Source organism: Sarcophilus harrisii, chromosome 5 (assembly GCF_902635505.1).
Source record: "Sarcophilus harrisii chromosome 5, mSarHar1.11, whole genome shotgun sequence".
NCBI classification, from domain to species: Eukaryota; Metazoa; Chordata; class Mammalia; order Dasyuromorphia; family Dasyuridae; genus Sarcophilus; species Sarcophilus harrisii.
Genome location: NC_045430.1, coordinates 254,646,437 through 254,669,367, shown reverse-complemented (window position 1 = coordinate 254,669,367; position 22,931 = coordinate 254,646,437). Strand labels below are relative to the sequence as shown.

The 22,931-nt window shown below is 34.4% G+C and overlaps 1 protein-coding gene across 7 annotated transcripts in view; it reads left to right on the top strand.

The window, feature by feature from the left end:
* The window catches only part of TBC1D5 (TBC1 domain family member 5), a 571,191-nt gene that overhangs the window by 427,355 nt on the left and 120,905 nt on the right, over positions 1-22,931 (top strand). For all 7 annotated transcript variants that reach the window (XM_031940325.1, XM_031940321.1, XM_031940324.1 and 4 more), the window contains one exon: positions 18,420-18,562. In XM_031940325.1, the coding sequence (XP_031796185.1) occupies positions 18,420-18,562 (143 nt within the window). The remainder of the gene's footprint in view (positions 1-18,419; positions 18,563-22,931) is intronic.

The following is a 22,931-nucleotide window of genomic DNA, read 5'->3' as shown; positions in this document are numbered from 1 at the left end:
TAAAAATTCTTGCAGATTTGGATTTAAAAAAAGAATTATTAAGTTCAAGACACAAGTGAAATATCTAAATCCAATGGAGACTTAATAACAATATCTTGAATAATAAATAAGGAAAAAAATAAATCATAAAAATGAGCAATGACTATATGGAAGAGCATGATAACAATGAGATACTATATTTCTGTGCTATTGCTAAAGCAATCCTCACAATAAAAATTATACATTAACAAACTAAGGGGAGAAGAGAAGAAATTGAAAATTCCATTTAAAAAACTAGTTGTAAATAAGCACAAAAAACCATTGAAATTGGTGACTTAGTTAAAAAGCCAGTATAAGTTATCAAAAAGATTCTTTTTAAAAATTTAATGAAGAAAGCCACAAGAAAATCCAAAATACCAGAATGAAAAATGAATAAAGTTATATTTCAACAAATTGAAAAAAATTATTGGAACTTATTATGTAACATAAAATTATAAATTTAAAGAAATAAAGGAATAGTCAAGTTAACAGAACATGAAACAGAGAATCTTAATCTAATCACAGAAAATAAAGTTGAATAAGAAACTTCAGGGGGCAAGAGATGTGGGAAGACAGAATATCCCTGTTCTAGATAGACTTACAGGTGAATATCATCAAACAGTTAAAAAGTGATGTGATATCTATACAAATTATTTTCATATGCTATTTCTGTTCCATATTGAATAGGAAATTGTTATTTTTCATTGGTGTCAGTTCAGAATTCCAAAAATTAAAATTTAAAAATTTTTCATAAATTTGAGAGAAAAAACACCTTACCAAATTTCTTTTATGAGTAAAAGAAGAACCCAAATAACCAAGGAATAGGTCAGTATCACTAATGAATATTGATAGATAGAGCAATATATCCAAAAAATTATTCATCATAACCAAATTAAATGTAGGGATGGTTGAATATTAAGGAAAAAAAAAAACAAAACAATGAATCATTAAAAGCAAAAACCTCCAAATCATATCATTATACCAGTAAGTTCAAAAAAGTCTTACTTATGCAAAAAAAAAAAAAAAAAAACTTATAAAAAGTAGGCATAGAGAGATAGTTTTAAATATAAGGTAAATATCTAAATAATCAATCAAGCATTGTCTTTCCCAATAAATACAGGAGTAAAGATTATGTTCTTTTTCCTCTACTATTATTTGACATCTAACATTTCTGGAAATTCCAATTCTAACAGTAAAACAAGAAAAAGAAATCAAAGACATAAAAGAGAGGAGATAAAATTTATCCCAGTTTGACAAAGATATGATAATATTTTTAGAAAACTGCAGTGAATCATCAGATCAAGCTAAATAATTGCTTCATTATCATATTAATTCAGCTAAGTAATGGGACATTAAATCCACAAAAATCATGAGCATTTTTCTAAGATAGTAACAAAATTCAAGAGGAAATAATGGGAGGGAATTTCAGTTCAATACAATATACTTATAGATGATTAAAATAGCTGGGAGTTAATCTACCAACACACATGATAAGTAGGAAGAAAGGAAAGAAGGAAGAACAGAAAGATTCCAAAATTTTCTTCAACAAAAAAAAAGAATGGATTAATTTGAGAGTCATTAATTACCTGGTAGAACCTCATCAATAGTTAAAAGGACAGTATTACCTAAATAGATTTATAAATCTAGTTCCAGGCCTAGACAAGTTAATAATTCAGTAGAAGGATAAAAGGTGCACATAATCAAGAGAAATAAAGAAAAAAGGAGCAAAGAAGTAGAATAGTTACCTCCATACCCTAAGTTAAAACTGTAAATCAGTAATCATAAAACTATTTGATTTTTTTTGGTCATTTTTAAGTAGATTAATATAATAGCATAAATTAGCAAGAATCGGACACTATCAAGTTTAATCATCCATTTTGATAAATCTAAGAATTTTTTACTTGTAAAGCTATTTAATACACTTCTAGAAAAAGCAGTTTAGCAGAAATTAAATGCAAATCCATAAATAAATACTTTTTCCATATGACCTAGTAACCTCAAAATGGATATATGACCAAAATATAAAAGATTTCACCACCAAACAAAAGAAAATGAACCCAGATACCTTTACATAGCTGTGGCTAGGGGGAGAATTCTGAAAGGATAGAAGCGCTCTCGCTCTCTCTCTCTCTCTCTCTCTTTCTCTCTCTCTCTCTTTCTTCCTCCCTCTACCCCCCACAAACAAAGTATTTCTAATGAAATGAAATTAAAAACATTTTGCATAAACAAAATCAATGCAACCTCAGAAAAAGAAGAAAAACCACAACTTGGAGAGATGGGGGAATAAATTTGCTTGAAATATTTTTGAGACAGCTCATGTCCAAGATATTTAAGGAACTATACTGGTCTGACAACCATTCCTCAGATTAATAAGTTATTAAAGTATGTGATCAGGATCACACAGTTCTCAGAAGAATTTCAAATTGTTAACAATTATATGAAAGATTGCTTCAAGTCACTATTATTGAGAGAAATGGAAAGCAAATCAATCTGAGGATTCATCTCACATCCATCAAATGGTGAAAATTATATCAAATATAAATAGTTTTGACAGGTCTGTTGGGAGAACCCCTTAGGTCTTTCCCAGGTCATCATCCTTAACACTAGCTTTGCCTTCCTCCCTTCCCCATGTTGATCCCTTGGTGAACCAGTTCAATTCTGCACATTTTATCTATTGAGTCCTTTGCTTCCTTATTATATTGCCATTCTCTTCCTACTGAGTCACTTTAGATCACTCTCATCATCCATTGCCTTGACTCATTTACATATGCTGTTGAAAAAATGAAGAATATGAATTATCAGATGCTGATGAGCTTCCTTACAAATCTATGTTGCCAGACCCTCTCTGTTTTACCTTTGTGACCCCAAATAAGTCTCAACTCTTCAGACAATCCTTTTTACACCTCTAAATTCAATTATCCCCTGAACAAAGCTCTTCTCCCAGACTTTTTCATCCCTCCTCGAATCTCCCATGACTTCACCTCCCTTCACCCACTTAACTATAAACCTAGTCTCATATTTTACTAGAAAAAAAAATTGAGACTGAAAACTCACTCTCCTTCCTTCCTTCTAATCTGACATTATCCAGATGCTTCCTACCAACATTTCTTCCTTCGCTCCTGTCACACATAAAGAAATGGCCCTTCTCCTTACCAAGGCCAACTCCTATATGCATAAGTGAACCCATTCTGTTCCATCTCCATGAGGTTGTCCTTCTTTCATCTTCACTCTTTCACTTACATTCAGTATTTTTCATTTACTGACTACTTTGCTGACTACAGATATAGCCATGTCTAGCCATCCTCAAAATTTGCTTAATCCATTTGTCCCCATGAGATGTTGGGCCACATCTCCCCTTCTTTGTGTGTCCACATTCCTTGTGAAAGCCATCTACAATAGGTACTTCTTCATTCATCTCCTTGTCTTCCTAATGGTCTGTGTTCTGGCTTTTGACCTTATCATTCAACTGAAACTGATCTCAACAGCGACTCGTGATTGATTGCAGGCCTTTTTTCTCAATTGTCCTCCTTCCTGACCCATCCACAACTTTTGACAGTTGTGCTCTCTTCCTCTCTTAGTCTTCCATGTTGGAGCTCCATCCAGGTAACATCCACTAACCTTAGAAAGGGACCCGAGAAGAAATTCTTGGAAACCTCTTCTCTCCTTTTTTTGTTTCATTTGTTGATCTCATAACCTTCCCATGATTCCATTTGCCATGTCTTTGCTGATGATTCTAACATCTCCTTATCCAGCCCTGATTTCTCTGTGGACCTCTAGTCTTCCATCTTCAGCTTTCCCTCCCAACCACTCCCTCTTCTTCTTCTGTCCTGTAGATGTCACCACAGACACCTCACCTCCTTCAGCTCTAAGCTCTGGACAATTTCACTTTCATAGCATCCCTTGTGTAGTCCCCCTTTCTTGTCATGCTTGTGCAGACACTCAGTACTCATGCCATATCAATGGCCAGACAAATGGTTTCCCTACCACAAGCTCCATTAATTCCAGTTCCTTCCCTCTGTTAGTCATTTCACAATCCTATTAGTTCTTAAAGGGCAGAGATTGGCTTTTTCCTTTTTTTGTAACCCCACTATTAGCAGAATGCCCATACACTGTTGGTGGAATGAGAAGTATAGAAAGAATTTTTAAAAACTGATGAAGGTGGAAAATCTAGGAAAATAATTACAACATTGTAAATGTAAAGAATGAAAGAGGGAAAAACTGAAAGGAAACCATCTAATTATAATGGCTAAGCTTGGCCAAAGAGAAGAGATGAAAAGATGTACCTCTTTCCTCATTGCTGATATAGAGGGTTGTTAAGTGTAGAATATCAAACATAATGTCAGAAATGGGGGCAGTGTTGGTTGTTTTTGTTAAACCAGATTTCTTTTTCCTTTTTTAAAACCTTTTATCTTTGGAGATGAATATTATATATAACAACAAAATGTAGCTCTAAAAAAAGGCAGTTTTTAAAAAAGAAAGCAAAATGTAATACATACAGTTGTGTTTTGGTTTCATTCTTTCTCTTTTCTGGAAATTTTGAAAGAGATGAAAGAAAAGTAGGATTATACAGAAACAGACTCACATTAATATGCACATTTGTCTTTTAGTGCAAAGAACCTCTCTGTCTCAGTCTCTCTGTCTGCCTTTTCCACTCCCCCCAGCTCCATCACAATAATGCTGTCCTGACTAGACCTTGGTACAAATAAATGCCTATACAGTTTGAATCCCCCTCCCCCAATATAAATCATGATTTAATTCATGATTAGAGATTGATATGATTAGATTTAAACAAGCCTGTCCCTGAAATCCTTTTTAAAAATGCAATGCTCTTAAGTAAGGGTCACACATTATAGTATCTGTCATGTAGCTGGAATTAGTTTATTAAGTGCTTCCTCCATGAAAATCCGTTTGGACAAATTGGGAATGTTCCATTTGAAGGTTAGGTCAGGCATTCCTATGTGAGGGACCACTGAACTTCAGGGATATTATTGGGAAATCTAGTGCCAAAGAAAGAAGAGATGTTAGATCTCTGGAGATAAGTTTCATCTATTCATGGCTTTTCCCAGGCTCATAGTACCTTCTAGGATATGCATAAGAGAGAGAAAAAGAAAAAATAGGGAATTCCAACCTTTCAAGAAGGAGCCTGGCTATATAGGCTAACTTGTCAGGATTGCTGGAATCAGTCTATGAGACTATTACACTTCTAAGCTGTCCTTGAGTCTTGTCCTTTTTCACTGAGGGATTACTTACACAAGCATCATCTGTAATCCTTTCCTTTTCTCTGCCTACTTGTGTTTTCCATATTAACTCTTATAATAATAATGTGTATTTGCGTACTAGGCAAACATATGCAGTCCACAATAGGAACTTTGAATAGAGTTATTCAAAAAGATTCAGAAACCAGAAACAATTAGTTTATAGGAATATTATTAAAAAATCAACCTGAACTTTTAATAGTTGCAGATTTGGGAAAGATAGAAGCTATTATTTTGAGAAATTCCATTTACTTTCATTCAGCAAATTAATTTATTTGTCTATAAGAGAACATGACAGGACACAGCCTATTTGGCTTACTACAATCACCAGTCATAGGGTCACAATGAATCTGCAGTGTTCATAATAGCCTTTGTTCATGTTGTCATTTCATTTTTTTAACTTTCCAAAAAAAAAAAAATTAACAAAACTTCACATTATTTAAAAAAAAAGAAAAAACTGTGATAACTTGATTGTTCTTATTTGAGGAGAAGCTTTCTTTTGAAATGCCCTGTAACAGAGAATTATAAATCCTCAGAACTGAAAGGTTAGTTCAACATATAACAGGGGTCTTTTCTATAATTGTCTATAACTAGTAGGTATACAGTTGTCATTTGAAGAGTTTTAGTCAGAGAGCTTTGGTGGGCTCCTTTTCCTTATATTCAATAGTAGCTACTTCTCTAAAACCCACTATCACTGACTTTTGTCCTGAGATAAAGAAAAATAAGTTTAATTGCATTTCTGTGGGACAGTCTTTCAAATTCTTGAAGACAGTAACCACGTTTTCCTAAGCATTCTTATTGTATGCCCAATTCATTGATCTGTTCTTTCTGCATTTTATTGATATAAGCATTCAGAGATATAAAATTTCCACTAAGTACTGCTTTGGCTGCATCCCATAAATTCTGGTATGTTGTCTCATTGTTCTTATTCTTCTTAATGAAATTATTTATTACTTCTATAATTTGTTCTTTGATCCACTCATTCTTTGGGATTAGATTATTTGCTTTTCAATTAATTTTTAATCTTTGTTTCCATGGTCCTTTATATTTTTATTGCATTATAGCCTGAAAAAGATGCATTTAATATTTCTACTTTTCTGCATTTGGTTGTGAAGTTTTTATGCCCTAATACATGGTTAATTTTTGTGAAGGTGCCATGTACAATTGAGAAGACAGTATGCGAAGACAGTATACATCTTTCTATTATCATTCAGTTTTCTCCATTTTAAAATTTTCTAAAATTCTATTCCATCTCCTTAACTTCTATCTTAATAATTTAAAGTGTTAGATTTATCTGCTTCTCAGAGGGAAAAGTTAAAATTCCTTTCTAGTAATAGTTTTGCTGTCTATGCTTCTGTAACTCATTTAACTTTTCCTTTAATTATTTGGATGCTATACAGTTTGGTACATATGTTTAATATTTATATTACTTCGTTGTCTAGTATACCTTTTAGCAAAATATAATTTCCCTGCTTATCTCTTTTGATTGAGTCTATTCCTGCTTTTATTTTATCTGGAAATATGATTGCTATCCCTGCTTTTTTTTTTTTTTTTTACATTGAAAAAGAATAAATTCTGGTTCAGCCCCTTATTTTTCCTCCCTCTTTCAAGTATGTTTCCCAATTTCAAGTGTGTTTCTTGTAAGCAACATATCATTGCATTCTGTTTTTTAATCTGTTCTCCTGTCTGCTTCCATTTTATGGGTGAGTTTATCCCATTCACATTCACAATTATGATTTTTAATTTTGTATTTCTGTCCATCCTGGTGTTTTCCCTGTTTATCCTCCTCCCCTTCCCCCTTTACCCTGTCCCTTCTCAGAGGTATGTTTTGCTTCTGACCACTACCCCACCCCTTAATAAATCTAATTGCTATCAGTCTCCCTCCCCTTCTCTTATCCCCTTTCATTTCTGCTTCTCTTTTGGGAAAGATAAATTTCTATATCCAATTAAATATTATTTCTTCTTTGAGTCAGTTTCAATTGAGAGTAAGGTTCAAACACTGCATCTTCCCCTTTACCCGCCCAGTCTTCTCCTACAATGTAAAAGCTCTTCCTTTCATGACTTTTATTCAACAATTTAGATATCCTTCTCAACTTCATGCTATCCACAAGTTTAATAAACATGTTATTTATGCCTTCATCCAAGTCATTAATTAAAAAAAATAAATTGTTGAGCAGATCAGAGCCAGAGACAAATCCCTGGAGCCATCTCCTTGACATTTCCTTCCAGACTGACATTAATCTATTAGTAACTACTGCTTAGATGTTAATATCAGTTTCAAACCCATCCCTGCGTACTAACATCAAGGCCATATCTCTTCTTTAACAATCTCTTCCCATTACATTTTATCTTTGTTTAAGTCTCTAGCACCTCTCTGAAAATAATCAGGTCAAGTAGCTAGATTCAAATTGATTCAAATAATGAATCCTCTAAAGGAGTCACACATTTTTAAATTCACACTAATCGAAGTCATAATTATTAATAAATTATGGTAATTAGTTCTAGCCCAGTAGAAATTTGTTGAAAGGAAATAATACTGTCACTTCATGGGCTCCAGTATTTACACTAATCAGAATCTCACTTTGTATTGTTTTCCATTATTGTTATTTAATAACACATTCCATTGAAATCCTATTCTTATGTCTAATTGTAGTCTAGTATGTCATTGAGGAAATCCCCTAGTTCTTAAAGAAAGCTTCACTCACAATGAATCAATACACAAGCATTTGTAAGGCCTACTTTATTGTAACACTGGGCTACGTGCTATGGATAGAAAGCTAAGAGTCACTGGTTTCCCCTAGCTAGTATTCTGCATGTATGTGTACATGAGTGTGCTTATGTATATATGTGATGTAAATAATGGTGGGTTTATGTGGAGCAGGCAAGGGTTGGCTCCTATGGGGAATTAGACAGGGCTTCATGTCACAGATAACGCTTGAGCTGAGCTCTGAAGGAAACCAGGGATTATCAGAGCTGGAGGATGTGCCTGCCATGAGCCACCAGGCCCGAGCCAGGGTGGTGCTTGGGGAAGTATATTGGAATGGTAGAATTGGCAAAGTTGGTGAGAGGAAGAATTCTGGCTTCAGGTAAAGAGCCCCCTGTACCCGGGATCCAGGACGAGAAGGGGGACCACCAGAAGGGTGGCCACCAGAAGATGAATGTTCCAGCACCATTTCATTAAAACTCTGCTCCTTCCTCTGGGCTATGTCAGAGGAAAGAGCACCCACACTGGTATAATCGCCCATCCTTGGATTATTGAACTCTACATTTTTAATGATGATCCATTAATAATGTGCTCAGCAGTTTACAAATCACCAGCCTCCCCAGGATTCATAGACACGAATTCTGAAAGAACAGAGGAGTTAAAATTCCAAGAATTAAAGAGTATTTAGAAATAATCAAGGGCTTTAACAATGATATCCCACAATGAATTTCATTTTAGTTTCATAAATTTCCTATGTATCTACCCAAAAATTGAGCATCCAAGGCCAGACTTTCCTTGTAGACTTTCCACAGAAGGAGCCTGACAATTACTCTACCAAAGCAGTTTCAGTCACTTGCCAAAGAGGATTCATTGCAGCTGGAATGGGTGATAATTATTAGAATCTTTTTTTTTTTTTTTTTTTTGAATAAGGAACCTTCCTTAATAAACAGATATTGCCCTCTTAAGTAAACAGCAAATTGCTCCCAAAACAAAGATGCATTTTTAGCATTCTTAATAACATACAAAATCAAATTAGTTTTATACATTCACACCCCCTTCCCTCCCCCCCCCCCAAAAAAAAAAAGCAGGGTTAAAATCACAAGATTGTTAATTCTTGACTTGAAGAGGAGGGAACTATCTTAAAAACAGTAACAAACTTACCGTTGGAATATTTTCTTTTGAAACAATTTGATGAGTTTAAGGAATTCATATTGCTCTCCACAGGATCCAGCATGAGTGGTTTTAAAAGGACTTAATGGAAATAATTAGCTGAAGGGTGGGGGGAGGAATATATCAAGCAGGTTAAACATCTTCCAGAAGCTTATATTTTGAAGAACCTTGAGATTAATAATAAATAAATGTGAAACTGGAACAAAATAATTTATTTTGGTTCCTCTATACCCTGGTTTTTCTCTCCAGAGCAGCTGGAACAAATATGGGAACACTTTGTGACCCTGATTACAATGACTGTAATATTTAATTATATTTAATTTTTAGAATATTTCCACAGAGGGATCACTAAAAGGGAGAATTTTAAGAGAGCTTAATACAGAACAATCCAGCATGAAAGGAAAAGAGCTCCTGCCAAAAAGTCCTTGAGACACCATAGCCTTCATTCTGTGCACCTTACATTCTCTCGGGTGCTGATGATACAGTTTTGACAGACAGTAGATTTCATTTCCTGGTATTGAGATGGCATTTAGTTTATTTGCTCTGAAAATTGCATGGGAACAGAAATTGCATGGGGTTTTTGTGTGGATCATTTGTGTTCCACATGCTTGGTGACCACTACTCCAGTAGTTTCCTGACATACATTTTCTGTCACAGTTGTGCCCATAGCTCATTGGAGTAGGAGTAAAAACAAAGAATCAAATATATATTCAGTAAAATTTAAAATGAATCATTTCATGTTTAATTTTTGAAACACATATCACTAAAATAAAATATTTCTATCACTCTAATTCTGGCTTTGATGACCTCTCATCTGAAGGTTCTCAGAGCTTAGCAATAGACTTCCCTGTATCCCTGCCTCTTTATCAATACTTTGAATAACTACCAGAATGGTCTTCCACAGGCAAGGTCTGACCAAATCACTTCTGTATTTATTTAGTGTGTACTTCTCTTTCATTCTCATCTATGTAAATGTTGTAACATGTTAGCCCCATCCAGCTCCTGTTCCTGAAAAGGAGCTCACACTCCAAGTGTCTACCTCAATGCTAGAAGGGTTGACTGAATGAACGTAATGGATAGACGTGCCCCTTAGTGCACAGTGGGACGTGCCACAATCTTACTCCATTGTTTTTTCTAACCATATTCTATATCCCCTTTCATGCACTCTATAAAGTCCAGCCAAATTAGACTGGTCTTTCCCAGTTCCATCAGAGTCTCCTGCCTCCCTTCATTTGTTCAGGTTTTCCTCAATAACTAGAATATATTCCCTACACTTCTCTATCAATTGAAATAATTTTCTTCTTTCAAATCAAATCAAAATTTGAGCAAAGAAGTTGCTCAAAGCCAACTTCTCCATTAATCTTCCTGGATCTTGCCAGCCGAAAGTTCTCTCCTCGTCCTAATGAATTTTACCTTAAATCCTATTAATTGATTGGTATAGTTCATCTTTCCTAGTAGAGTCCAGGCTTCTCAAGGGTAAAAACTGTTTCTGATCTTTATATCCCCATCATCTTGAAAGTGCCTTGCTAAATTGGATTGAGTCATTTGGACCTCACTCAAACAAATCACTCGTTAATTATTTGACAAAAAGTTATTTCCATTGGTATTTCTTTAGGACATTCAGTAGCTAGTAACATCATGTAGCAGTTACTGATTCCCTGAACATTAAAGTTTAATTATAGAAAAATCTTAGATACTGATAGGCATGGAAGTGGTACTATCTTTGGGTGGTTTATTACTGCTTTAAAACCTCTGATGGTCTTTTTTGTTTGTGCAGATTTAATTACTAAGTAGATCTGGTAAAATATGAATTATTGTATTATCATGAGTGATAAAATGTACACTGTTAGGAGCATTACAGTCTGCAGGTGTAACAGATGTAAAGCAAGATTAATAGTATAGAGCAATAATTAAACCACAGCTATCTAGAAAGAAAAGGGTTTAATGCTATCATTAAGTGTAACTTAAACTCTCACTAAATATTTTTAACTGCAATAAAAGCTTGTTAATTGTAGGACTAAACTCCTACATATAACTTCACTCCTTAAAGTAAAGTTTTCCTTTCTATGAATGCAAAAGCTCACTGAAATTATTCGTTTCTGTAATTCATTTCATAGAAAATGGAATCTTAGAATCTTTTCTTGGATTATTAGCTCTATGAAGAAATTGCAAAATAGGAAAGAAAACTTTATTTAAAAATAATTCCAACTTTAGAATTTTTATTATATTGGTAGCAACATTATTGTTTTTATTAATGATGCTGTAATCCTCTTATATTCTGAGAATTGTACCTTAATTAATATTCCTAATGTTTGTGACACAAGATAAGAAATGATGTTTCTTTCTTTAAGATAATAATCTTTTTTCTAGAAATGACTAATAATTTTCCAAGAATTTTTTTGCTTTACATGAAATATAAAATAGTAGTGCTCAAGCACTTATAAGTCTTACAGTTTTTACTTTTAATATCAGCTCAGATTTATATAACATTTTTAGGTGTGCTTTGAATTTTCTCCTCAACCATTTCATAGTTTACAGATGAAGAATCCAAGTCTCTGACTTGTTCTTGCTAACTTAGCTAGTAAAAGTCAGAGCCAGGATTTGAAGCCTGGTTTCCAAGCCTAGTGCCTGTTCCACTACATCATGCTGAGTTATTTTGAAGTACAATGAGCAAAATCAATTCTGGCATTTCCAAAAGTTACACTTTTGTTTCCAGACTCAAGATAGTTAAGCCATAAAACAAAAAACAGAATACTTGCTATGTTGAAAGTACTTGACCAGAAATATCAGGAGTCCCAGATAAAATAGAGAATGTGATCCTGGCTTTCAAGGAGTTCGGAAATCTAATTTGGAATGTAAAATCTATCGAAATAGAGTAAATTATGTACAGTCATTGAGTAGTATATGAATATGCACAGAAAATGATTCAAATGAAATATAAGTGCTCTAAATAGTCAGTGGATTTGATGGTATTGTCTCAAGGAGTCTAAATAATATAAAGATTATGGGTATATACCCTGGATTTAGCAAATTATTTTATATTATCAAGTATATTGATGTTGAACCAGAGTCAGTGGAGTTTCCAAAGGAGAATTTGCTAGAGTTTGTATTTCCCCTGATATGTAGAACCTCCAGAATACTGGGTCTTCTCCAAACACTCTCTCATTAAAGGGTTAAGAGAAGAACTTGCATGAAAGTAGATGAAATTTGTAGAAGTAAATTCAAAGTCACACACACACACACACACACACACACACACACACCAGTCACAGAAGCACAGGATGCTGGTTGTGGCCAACAGGAGTAATATGATGAAAAGAAGATACTGACTTCTTGAAAAACAAGTCTAATCGAAGGTCTGCCAAAAAATAAGCTATGGGACCTTCAGCTAGTCTTTGGCCACACTTTCTTGATCTGAAGTACCTTGGTATTCCGAAATATGAAGTTACATATAGAATAAATGGGGAATAATCAACAGAGTAAAGATACTAGATTAAGGGAAGATTGGGAAAGACTTCATGTAGAAGGTTGAAAGGAGAATTTTAGCTAGGACCTAGAAGAAGACAGGAGGTAGAGATGAAGAGAAAAAACATTTCAAGGATGGTGGACAGCTGTGAAATTGCCCAGTTGGGAGATGGAACAGCAAGGAGGCCTGCCTCTGGATCAAATGATATGTAGTAGGAAACATACATACATAAGAGACAAGAAACTTAGAAGGAGCAGGAACAGTTATGAAGGACTTTCAATCCTAAGCAAGGGATTTTATATTTGACTCTAGAAGTGATATTAAGCCATTAAAATTTATAGAATAGGGAAGTGATTTGGCTAGACCTGAACTTTAGGAAGGAAGATATTACTTATCTAGTCCCATAGCATGCTTTTTATTTTTTATTTAGTTAAAAAAAAATAGCATATTTTGCAATGTAACATAAGATCTGGTAAGATCAAGTCTCCCATATTCTCTCAAGTAAAATGTAAACTTCTTGAAAACAGGGTTATTTTATTTAATTGATTAAGCTCAGTGTAAATAAACAATATGATGTGGCTACCAGCTGGAATAAACAGTTCAATTAATACCATTCAGCATCTCCAAGATGTAAGATTCTAAAGAGTACAAGTCTTCTCTCTGGGTTTTGTTTCCTCGTTTGTAAAATAAAGCAATTGGATTACATGGTCTCTCAGGTCCCTTTGCGCTCTAAACCTATGATTTTATGATATAGAATTGAAAAATTCTTTTCAGTTGGAATTCTTTTTAAATAAAGTTTTCTTTCCTAATCATCTTTTCTTGGATATCAGGATATGTTCTTTCATCTTTCTAGTCACCCAGATTTACAATCGTAAAGTCATTTTCAGCTCTTCATTCCCATTCTTTGCTCATATCCAACCACTTGCAAATGTTGTTCATTTTATCTCCACAATCTATCCACTGCCTCTCCATTTATAGACCTACCACCCTAGTCTTGGTCCTGATTACCTCTCACTCTGACCCTACAAATCTCCTATCAATTGCCTTCAAATTGATCCCTTAACTGCCACTCTCTCAGCTTCCAAAAACATCATGAGAAATTAATTTCATTACTTCTAGTCTTACCTCATTTGGAATCAAGGTACAAAATCATAGTGGTTATTGAAAAGGTGATTTTTTTTTTAATTGCATAGAACATAGAACTATTTCATTAATGGGATCAAGCTATTTTTTCTTTCTCTTTTTCTAAAATTGTGGATGATTTTCTAAAATTTCTCATTGAGCTTTCATTGTTAAATGAATAAGATTTATAATAAAAGGATTGGTGATCATCATTTTCATACTTGACATTTATATAGTGCATAGGACCATGAATTTTTGAAAGTTGTAAGGGATCCTAGAAATGACTGAATTTGATCCCTTAATTTTACATATGAGGAAATTGAGGAACAGTAATGTTACATGACCTCCCCAAGATCACAGAAGTATTAAGTGGCAGAGTAGGAATTTGAAACCAGGCTGTCTATTATTCCATTGCATCATGCTCACTCAATAATATTCACAATATTTTAATTGGTTCTAATTGCATCCATGGGAAGTAACTAAGAGATGCATTTCTCTGCTTTATAGTAGGTTAGGTTTAGAGAGGTAAAGCATTTTGACTAGCATCACCCAGCCAAGGACAAGAGAGCCAGAGCATGATGGTTCTGGAGTGAATCCATTTCTCGAAGTTCATATTCAGGACTTTTTCTATCTTACCTTGTGTCTTCCCTACTCTATGTTTTATAAAGTTACTGTTATACTGTTTTAATTTTCTTGCCATTTATGGAGACAAATGGGTGTGATGGTAGTGACACAATGTTGGAAACACACCTGCTTAGTTGTCTGGTGCTACATAGACTTGTACCATCAAAAGTAGTAACTATTCTTTACTGTGTTAGAGTTACTTCTCTGAAACTAACATTTAATTATTAATTACATAATGTTATATTGAAGCTATTCATAAGGATTACACATCCCTCTATTGTAAGGTTACTCTTCCCATCTCAGTACTTTAAATCTCCTCAATATCACCTTTGTTCTCTTCTCCTTTGATCCAATTTTAGAGGAAGAAATGGACACTGTCTTTGTAAATACCAAATGCTCTACTTGTAGCCTTAATCCCATCCCCTTCTAACTCCTCCGGGGAGTTTCCCCATTTCCTTCCTAATTTTTAATCTCCTTATCAACTGATTCCTCTTTTTACCTACACACACCCAGATCTCTCCCATTTTTTAAAGAAATCTTCACTTGATCTTCCTACACTCTCTAGTTATATCCTTCGTTTCTTGGCCAGATTCCTAGGAAAAAAAAAAGCAGTCTATGCTCATGGCTCTACTTTCCTACCTCCCATTTACTAATCAGCCCCTTGCCATCTGGCTGTCAGCTTTGCCACTTAATTCCAGTGATCTTTTCTCTTTACTTACTCCTTTACCTCTTCACAACATCAGTAAGTCATCAAGCATTTATTAAGCACCAGGTACTCTCTTAAGAGTCGGGGATGAAAAAAAAGGCAAGAATGAAGGAGGAAGCATCCTGCAAATTTATGGATATGTACAAGATGTGGGGTAGATGAGAAGTAATCCCTGAAGGAAAGCCCTAGGAAGAGAGCCTCCAGAAGAGCCTTCTGGAGAAGGTGGCCTTTGAGAACATTTTGGGGACAACCAATAAAGTTATAGATTCAGGAGATGGAATGTCCTAGGCACATGCTGAATAAAAAAGCAGGCTGTGAAATTCTTTAAGAACAAAACAAGATTCTGTGTCCATTCTTAGAAGTCACGGGCAGCCCCAAAAGTTTATTGAGTGGGGAAGCAGGAGGGTCAGAACTACATTTTGATAAGAGAATGGAAGGTGAGCTGAAAATGGGGGGACATCAATCAGAAAACTGTTGGAGTGGTGGAACCATGAGATGACAAGGATCTGTACCAGGGCAGCTATGTGAGCAGAGAGAAGGGGATAAATAAGAGAACTGTCAAGAAGGTAGAAATGATAAGACTTGACAGTCAGACAGGATATGTGATATGAGTCTAGGTAGGACTCAAGGATGACAACAAAGTTGAGAGCTTCAGTAACTGGGATCATAGATATGGCAATAAAAAAATTGGGAAGAAGGGAGAGTTGGGGCATGGCAGGAGGAAGATTTGGTGAGTTGTGTTTTGGATATATTAGATTTAAGAGGCCTATGACACCGACTTCAAATTGCCCATTAAGCATTTGGTCATCAGAGACTACAATTCAGAAGAGAAGGTAGCATTAAGAAATTAGATTGATAATACTCTGTCCTAGTTCTAATATGTGTCTGGTCACAAAATTATCATTCTCATCCCACTTGTATGCATGGAGGTACCCCAGATTCTCATTAGTTTTCTTCTCTCTTTATATGTTCTCTATTCTGATGACTCATAAATGTATATACTCAGTCCCATTTTCCCATTTAGAATTCTAGGGCTGTGTCTCTGCCTTCCTGATGAATATTGTTAAATAGGTTTCCTATAGACAAATCAAACTCAATATGTCCCAAATATAACCTGTTACCTTTTCCCCAAATCCTCCTTGCGTTTCCCAAACCTCCCTTCTAGTCATCCAGGTTTGAAATTGAGCAGTCCATTCAGAGCATCTTTTCTTTCCCTTGAATTTACCTTGTCCTGATACAAGTACCTGCTGTACTTTCAGGCCATTTCCATTCCATGTCCCCAGAACATATTCACCACCAATCCTTCCTTCCTTTTCTAGTTCCTTTACAATGTCAGTTTCTTGAAAGCAAAAACAGTCCTTGCTTGTATTTTTATCCCCAGACCTTAGCTTAATGCTTATTACATGGTAAATACATAATAAATGCCTTATTTAGCTCTCTATCTTCAACTCTTCCCTCTTTCATACCTCTTATATTCAGTTGACAAATTCTATCAACTCTTCCTTTGCAATATGGTTTTCTTTTATTTACTCACGTGTATAGTCAAGCAAAACATATTCCTACATTGGGCATGTCCAAAAAAAAAAAAAAAATGTTTCGGTCTGTATTCTGAGATAACGGACTTCAAGGCTTCTCTGGAATCATGGTGGATCATTGTGCTGATCAGACTTTCTAAGCTTTTCAAAGTTGTCTATCTTTGTTGCTAGTGTATAAATTGCACACCTGGTTCTGTTCACCTCATTCTGCATCAGTTCATGTAAGCCTTCCTAAGTTTATCTGAAACCATCCCCTTTATCATTTTTTACTACACAATTGTATTCCATCACATTACACATCACAACTTTTTTCAGTCATTCCCTGTTGCTCCCTTTCGGTTTCCCATTCTTTGCCACTCCAAAAAGCTCTGATATAAGTATTTTTGTACTCCTGAAGCTTTTTCTTCCTTCTTTGATCTCTTTGGGGCATAGACCCAGTGGTGCTTTGTGCTGGATCACAGGGCACATAGTTTAATAACTCTGGGGCATAATTCCAAATTGCTTTACTGTATCAACCAGTTGTTGTTATTGAGGCCTCCATTTCATCTCGCATGGACCACTATGCGAGGAACCTCCTCATCATTGTCCGGCCCATCAGACTGTTGGGTCTCCATTTCATCCTCTCCATACATAACTGGCAGCATGATATTCCTAGCATACAAGTCTGACCTTGTCACTCCCCTGTTCCAGAAGCTCTCCCAAAAAGTCCTCTGTTTAAGACCCTCCACAGTCTCCCCCAGTTTCCTTTTTCAGGTGTATTATACCCCTTCCCTTTATAAACAATCCATTCCAGCTGAACTACCCTGCTTGCTGGTCCTGGAACATACATTGTATTTCTCGTCACTGCCTAGCTTGCCCTGGTTCTCCCCTACCCTAAGAGAATCCCTCAATTGCTCAGGTGCTGCTCCAGAGCCACCACCCCTCTTTCCCCCCCACAGGGAGCTGTTTGTGTCCTCCCTGAGAATGTCACTTTGGAGAGGTTACACCTCTCCCAGTACAATGCATGTTCTCTGAGGACATGGACTCATTCTACTTTTTTTTTTTTTTTTTTTTTTTTTTTTGTCTTTGTATCTTCAACATGTAACATATGGCCTGGGATATAGTAGCCATTTAATACACATTTGTAGGTTGATTGATTGATAGGTGCTTAATAGATCCTTATTGGATGAAAGTGAATGAGTAATATAGCTATATTTGAAAATGCATCTATATTAGTTGCAAACAAAAGCAGACATGGGAAGTTTTTTTTTTTTTTTTTAATTCCTACTTACCTAAAAAATGGATGTTTTAAATTTGAAAGAAATGTATATGATACCATAAGAAAACCAATTTTCCTCTAGAAGACCAGAATGTAATTGTGTAAGAAAGAATTTTAGTCTGCTTTACAAAATAAGAATCCAGTAGTACTGTACGTCGTATATCTTCAATTAAAAGAGAAATATACTTTATATGAATTTCAACTTTCAGAATCATATGAAGCAAATCAGAAGATTAAAGTGTTCTGCTAGATTGTTTAATTTTTCTTACACCTTTATTTACACTGAATATGGTATTTTACCCCCTCCTTTCAATGCTTAATATTTTTGAAGCTGTTTGTTCTGTACATACTAATAAAATTTAAAAATTAGGATCTATCTCTGAAATCACAAAATTAATTTGAAAACCTAAAACTTAAAATGTATTTCATTAAAGTATCCTCTACATTTTTTATTCTGTTAACTAGGTATCATTTTTCTTTTATTTTATGAAACCCACTAATGCTTCATATTGTTCTGGTAATTAAAATTTTCTGAGGGTTTTTTGTTTGTTTTATTTCCAGGCGATGGGTCCGATTGCTTTTTGGACGAGAATTCCCTCTTCAGGATCTTCTGGTTGTCTGGGATGCTTTATTTGCAGACAGCATCAATCTGGGCTTAGTGGACTATGTTTTTGTAGCTATGTTGCTATATATTCGTGATGCATGTGAGTATAAATTACCTCATCTGCACTAGAATAAATTGGTCTCTTTTTAGTTATTTTTCTTTTTTTTTTAAACATTCGCTGTCTTTAAATATCTGACATATATATATATGCCTAAAATTATATATATATAATTTTATATATATATATATATATATATATATATATATTTACACAAGATATATATATATTATGTGTGTGTGTGTATATATATATATATGCCTAAAATTGTGTGATCAAAAATTGATTGGAATTTTAGCTGAACATGCTAAATATAATTTTTATTAACCAGCATGTCTGTATTGCAGTAGGTAGTGTTGTGAGAGATTTCAAATATTTTCTGAGCCAGGTTTCTAGAGAATACAACCTCTGGTTTAAATCTGCTCAATAGAGAGAGTGTTGAATCACATACACAAAAGAGAGTAAGACATACATGTACAGAGCTCCACCTTCTGACAAATAGGAAGTATCTTCTACAAAGCTGGAAAATTGTTTATAGTACTGACTTATTAACAATGAGAATTTGAGGCGCTGAGGCTTGCCTTTCTTGCTATTATTGTTCAGTGCTGTAGATTCCCATCAGAGTAGACCCTCCCTATCTCCCAAGTTAAACTTTTGTAGTCTTTGATTGATGGAAGATTCATGTATCCCATCTTGAGTTATCATGTCAGTTTTTTACCTCCAAAACTTTGAGTGTCCTTAAAATTTCTCCCAAAGGGGTTGTTTCCTAGGTAGTAATGATAATCACTCACAAAATGAGATTAAAAAGAAAAGGAATTGATGAGAATTACAAAAGGTAATTTCTTGAGAAAACCAAGAGATAGAAGACTATAAGGGAGGGGGAAAAAACTCCAATTAAAAACGTCCAATTTCTTGAGAGTCCCCAGTTCTGGAAAGAGATTGTTTGGATAGATAAAGATCAGGCTTCTGATTTAATAAGACTCAAATGCATGAGCCGTTTATGACACACACTTATTCTGTGATCTAGCTACTAAACTTCCCAGTGCCCCCTCATAAGGTACATAAGGAGCTGTTCTGCATTGGTATCAGCACCAAAGAAATCAGAGATTCAGGCTAAAAATAGAAATTTCCAATATAGACTGATTGATTAGTATGCTTTGAGGAACACTAATATCCATTAAAAATGGAAGTTAAAATCTATTTCATTTGGCAAACATTTATTTAAATGAATTTTGGTGTTTTTTTAAGCCTACAGTTTAGTACATTCTTCATGCAAAATAAATTTTGTACTGTTCTTTGAAGTTCAACTAATTCAAGCTTTGTCAGGCTAATTAAAAAGATTAGCCTAGAATTCGTATTTGTCAAGCAAAACTTACCAAAGAATAAAGGAATAACAGAAAATATCTGTAGACTCATAAGTCTTATGATATTCAATATAAACCCATCTCTCATTTTAAAAATTATATTCTTGTGAAATATGAAAAAGAAAAGCAATTAATGTCCAGGAACATTTTTTTTCAGGAAATGTTGGTTATCATACTATTGGTTATTATTTTCACAAATGAATCATATTGCTATTGAAATTTATTCAGAATTTTGGAAATCTTTGTCAGATATCTTCATTCTCTGTCATTTCTTAATTACAAATTTCATAACTGCTTCTTTTAATTAGTTGCCTGATTTTATGGCCTGTGACTGTTCTTCTTTGTTTTATTAATTTATATTCCATTTGAAATAAGTTCCTGAATGGTTCATTGATTTTTTAAACTGGAAAGAATTTGAAGGATTTCTAGTCTATTTCCCTATTTTTGAAGAAAAGAAAAATGTGTTCAGTGATTTGACACGGTTTTTCTAAAGCCACGGCCCATTGGTGGCAGAACTGGAATGTGAATCCCTACTTCCCTATTGAATAATTATATTATTACAGTTATGCTGCTGCTATTAACTCCTGAGATCAGGTGGTTCTTCATATCTCTGGAGCTGGAAGGACCATCAGAGGCCATCTTCCCTTCCCTGAATAGTCTTACCAAAGACCCCACAGGAAACGTCAGGTTTAGAGTGGAATCCAAGGCCTCGGAACCCAAGCCCTCAGAACCCAAAGCCTCAGAACCTAAGGTCTTAGAACCCAAGGCCTCGGAACCCAAAGCTTCAGAACCCAAAGCCTCGAAACTCAATCCCTCAGACACTAAAGCCTCAGAAACCAAGCCCTCAGAACCTAAGGTCTCAGATCCCAAAGCCTCGCAACCTAAGTCCTCAGAAGCTAGACCACTGCTCTTCTCTCAGTGTGCTAATGACTCTCCCTTTCACCATTTGCTCTAGAGACAAAGAAGCATGATATGGTGGAAAGAGCCATATGGTCCTAGAGCCCAAGGAGCTGGATTCAATTTTAGTTCTCATCTTCAATTTTAACTGATTCAAACATAATAGTAAGGAGCTCACCATTATTCAGGAGATATAGCAACGTAGAATTCAGGAACTTCATTTATAAACCTATTCTCCTATGAACTTTTTCTCTATCCTGAACCAATTAATGCTTGATTTTTCTCAAGTTTTCCTAGAATTTATAGCTACATATTTGGGGGCAATCATTATATAGTATTCAGGTAAATGAAATAATAATGTTAATTTAACAGTATAGTATAGCTTATCTAGAATAGTTTGGAAATCTGACTCTTTGGACAACTGATTATTTAACCACCTAAATTTCTTGACAAGATTCCTTTGACCAGGAGCCTCATCAGATATTTTGTATTAGGAGAGCTGATGACAGTTAGCAAGACTAGTGATAAAGATAATATTGAATATTCATTCAATTCAATTCAATTCAAAGATATTCATCTTTGCATATTAGACATGTCTGAATATTTTAAATATGAGACATGATTATATCCTGTAAACCTGTCAAAATGAGAATATTTTAGGAGACTTCACAATCACCAGAGAAATTTCTTAAGTGGCAAAGATTTGTGAAGACTATCAAGTGGAAGCCAGTCTGTCATGGGAGAAGAGTATCCAGACTAAGACAAAATTACAGATATATGGAAATAACAAAAAAGGACCAAAAATTCTTAAAATTTCAGTTTATATAGGTATCTTCAGTGTCCATATTACTTGTCAGCTTCAATCTATCCAGTCTTAAAAAATAATTCTAGACAAATAGAATCAGGATATTGAAATAAAAAGACAGAAATCCCAATAAAAGCCTCATTTTTTGTATTGAGTAAATTTAATTTTAAAAGAATCTTTACTATATATTACCCTAAATCATCTTATAATTTTCATGTTTCATCATTTAATTCAAGTTACCACAGAGAAAAAAAATACACAACATTTTAAATATATTTGCCAGTCAGTTCTGTCTTGCCTTTTTTCAGATAGAAATAGAAAAACAATCACCTTAAATTTGTATGAAATATATTTTTAATTCAACATTTTATAGAGGAAGGACTAAGAAGATAATTTCTCCTAGAGACTTAGCATATAAGTTCATAAACTGAATAAAAAGAATGTGTAGAGAGTGTTTTAGTTCAGTTTACCAAAAGATGGTTGAATGAAAAAGGACCCAAAAATTTTTTAAATGAGCCTAGAGGAAAAACGTTTGGATTATCATGGATGTTTAGCCTCCTGAATGTCTGAAATGAAGAGACTGATTCCTGAGCTAATTACCTCCTAGGATAGTGGTGACAATTCTACTCTGTGAATGTGAAGAGCACTTTGTGATTCCGTATTCCCCAGTTGTAGAACACTGACCTTTAGCATCCTCCTACCATATTCTACAGTTGCAAAAACAAGCTCAGAAGTGTTCATTGATATCCTCAAGTGCACAGCCACGATTCAATCCCATGTATCCTTATTTTCAATTTAGTGCTTTTTTTGGTACTTTTTTCAGGTGGTAAATATATTTCAGTTATTTTTTCATATAAGTCTATGAAAAATATCTGCTTTTCTAAATCTTGGGCTTTATCTGAATTGTAATTATAAGTGCCATATTGGATTCATTATTAAAATACCTTAAACATTTACATGCCTATATCATCTAAGTGCTAAGTTCTAAGAAAAGGAACAAAGTGAAGCTTAAGATCTCTTAAGGAAACAAGCTGAGAGGTATTCATATTCTAGAGAAAATACTCATGTCCAGAGCAGTCATAATAATATATCATTTCCATAGTACTAAATTATTAAAGGTATACTTTTAAGTGTGTGGATTTTTCAGACAGCTTTTTTTTTTTTTAATTGTAGTTGATGTTTTAAATTGCACATTTTGTACATGGAATGACATTTTTCAGTAGCACATTATATGATATGCATACTTTTATTTTACTATTTAGATATGTAAGCTAAAATGCTAAAAGACAAACAGATACTTCAGCAATTTATCAAATTTGTTAGGAATGATAAATTGTCCATTTAA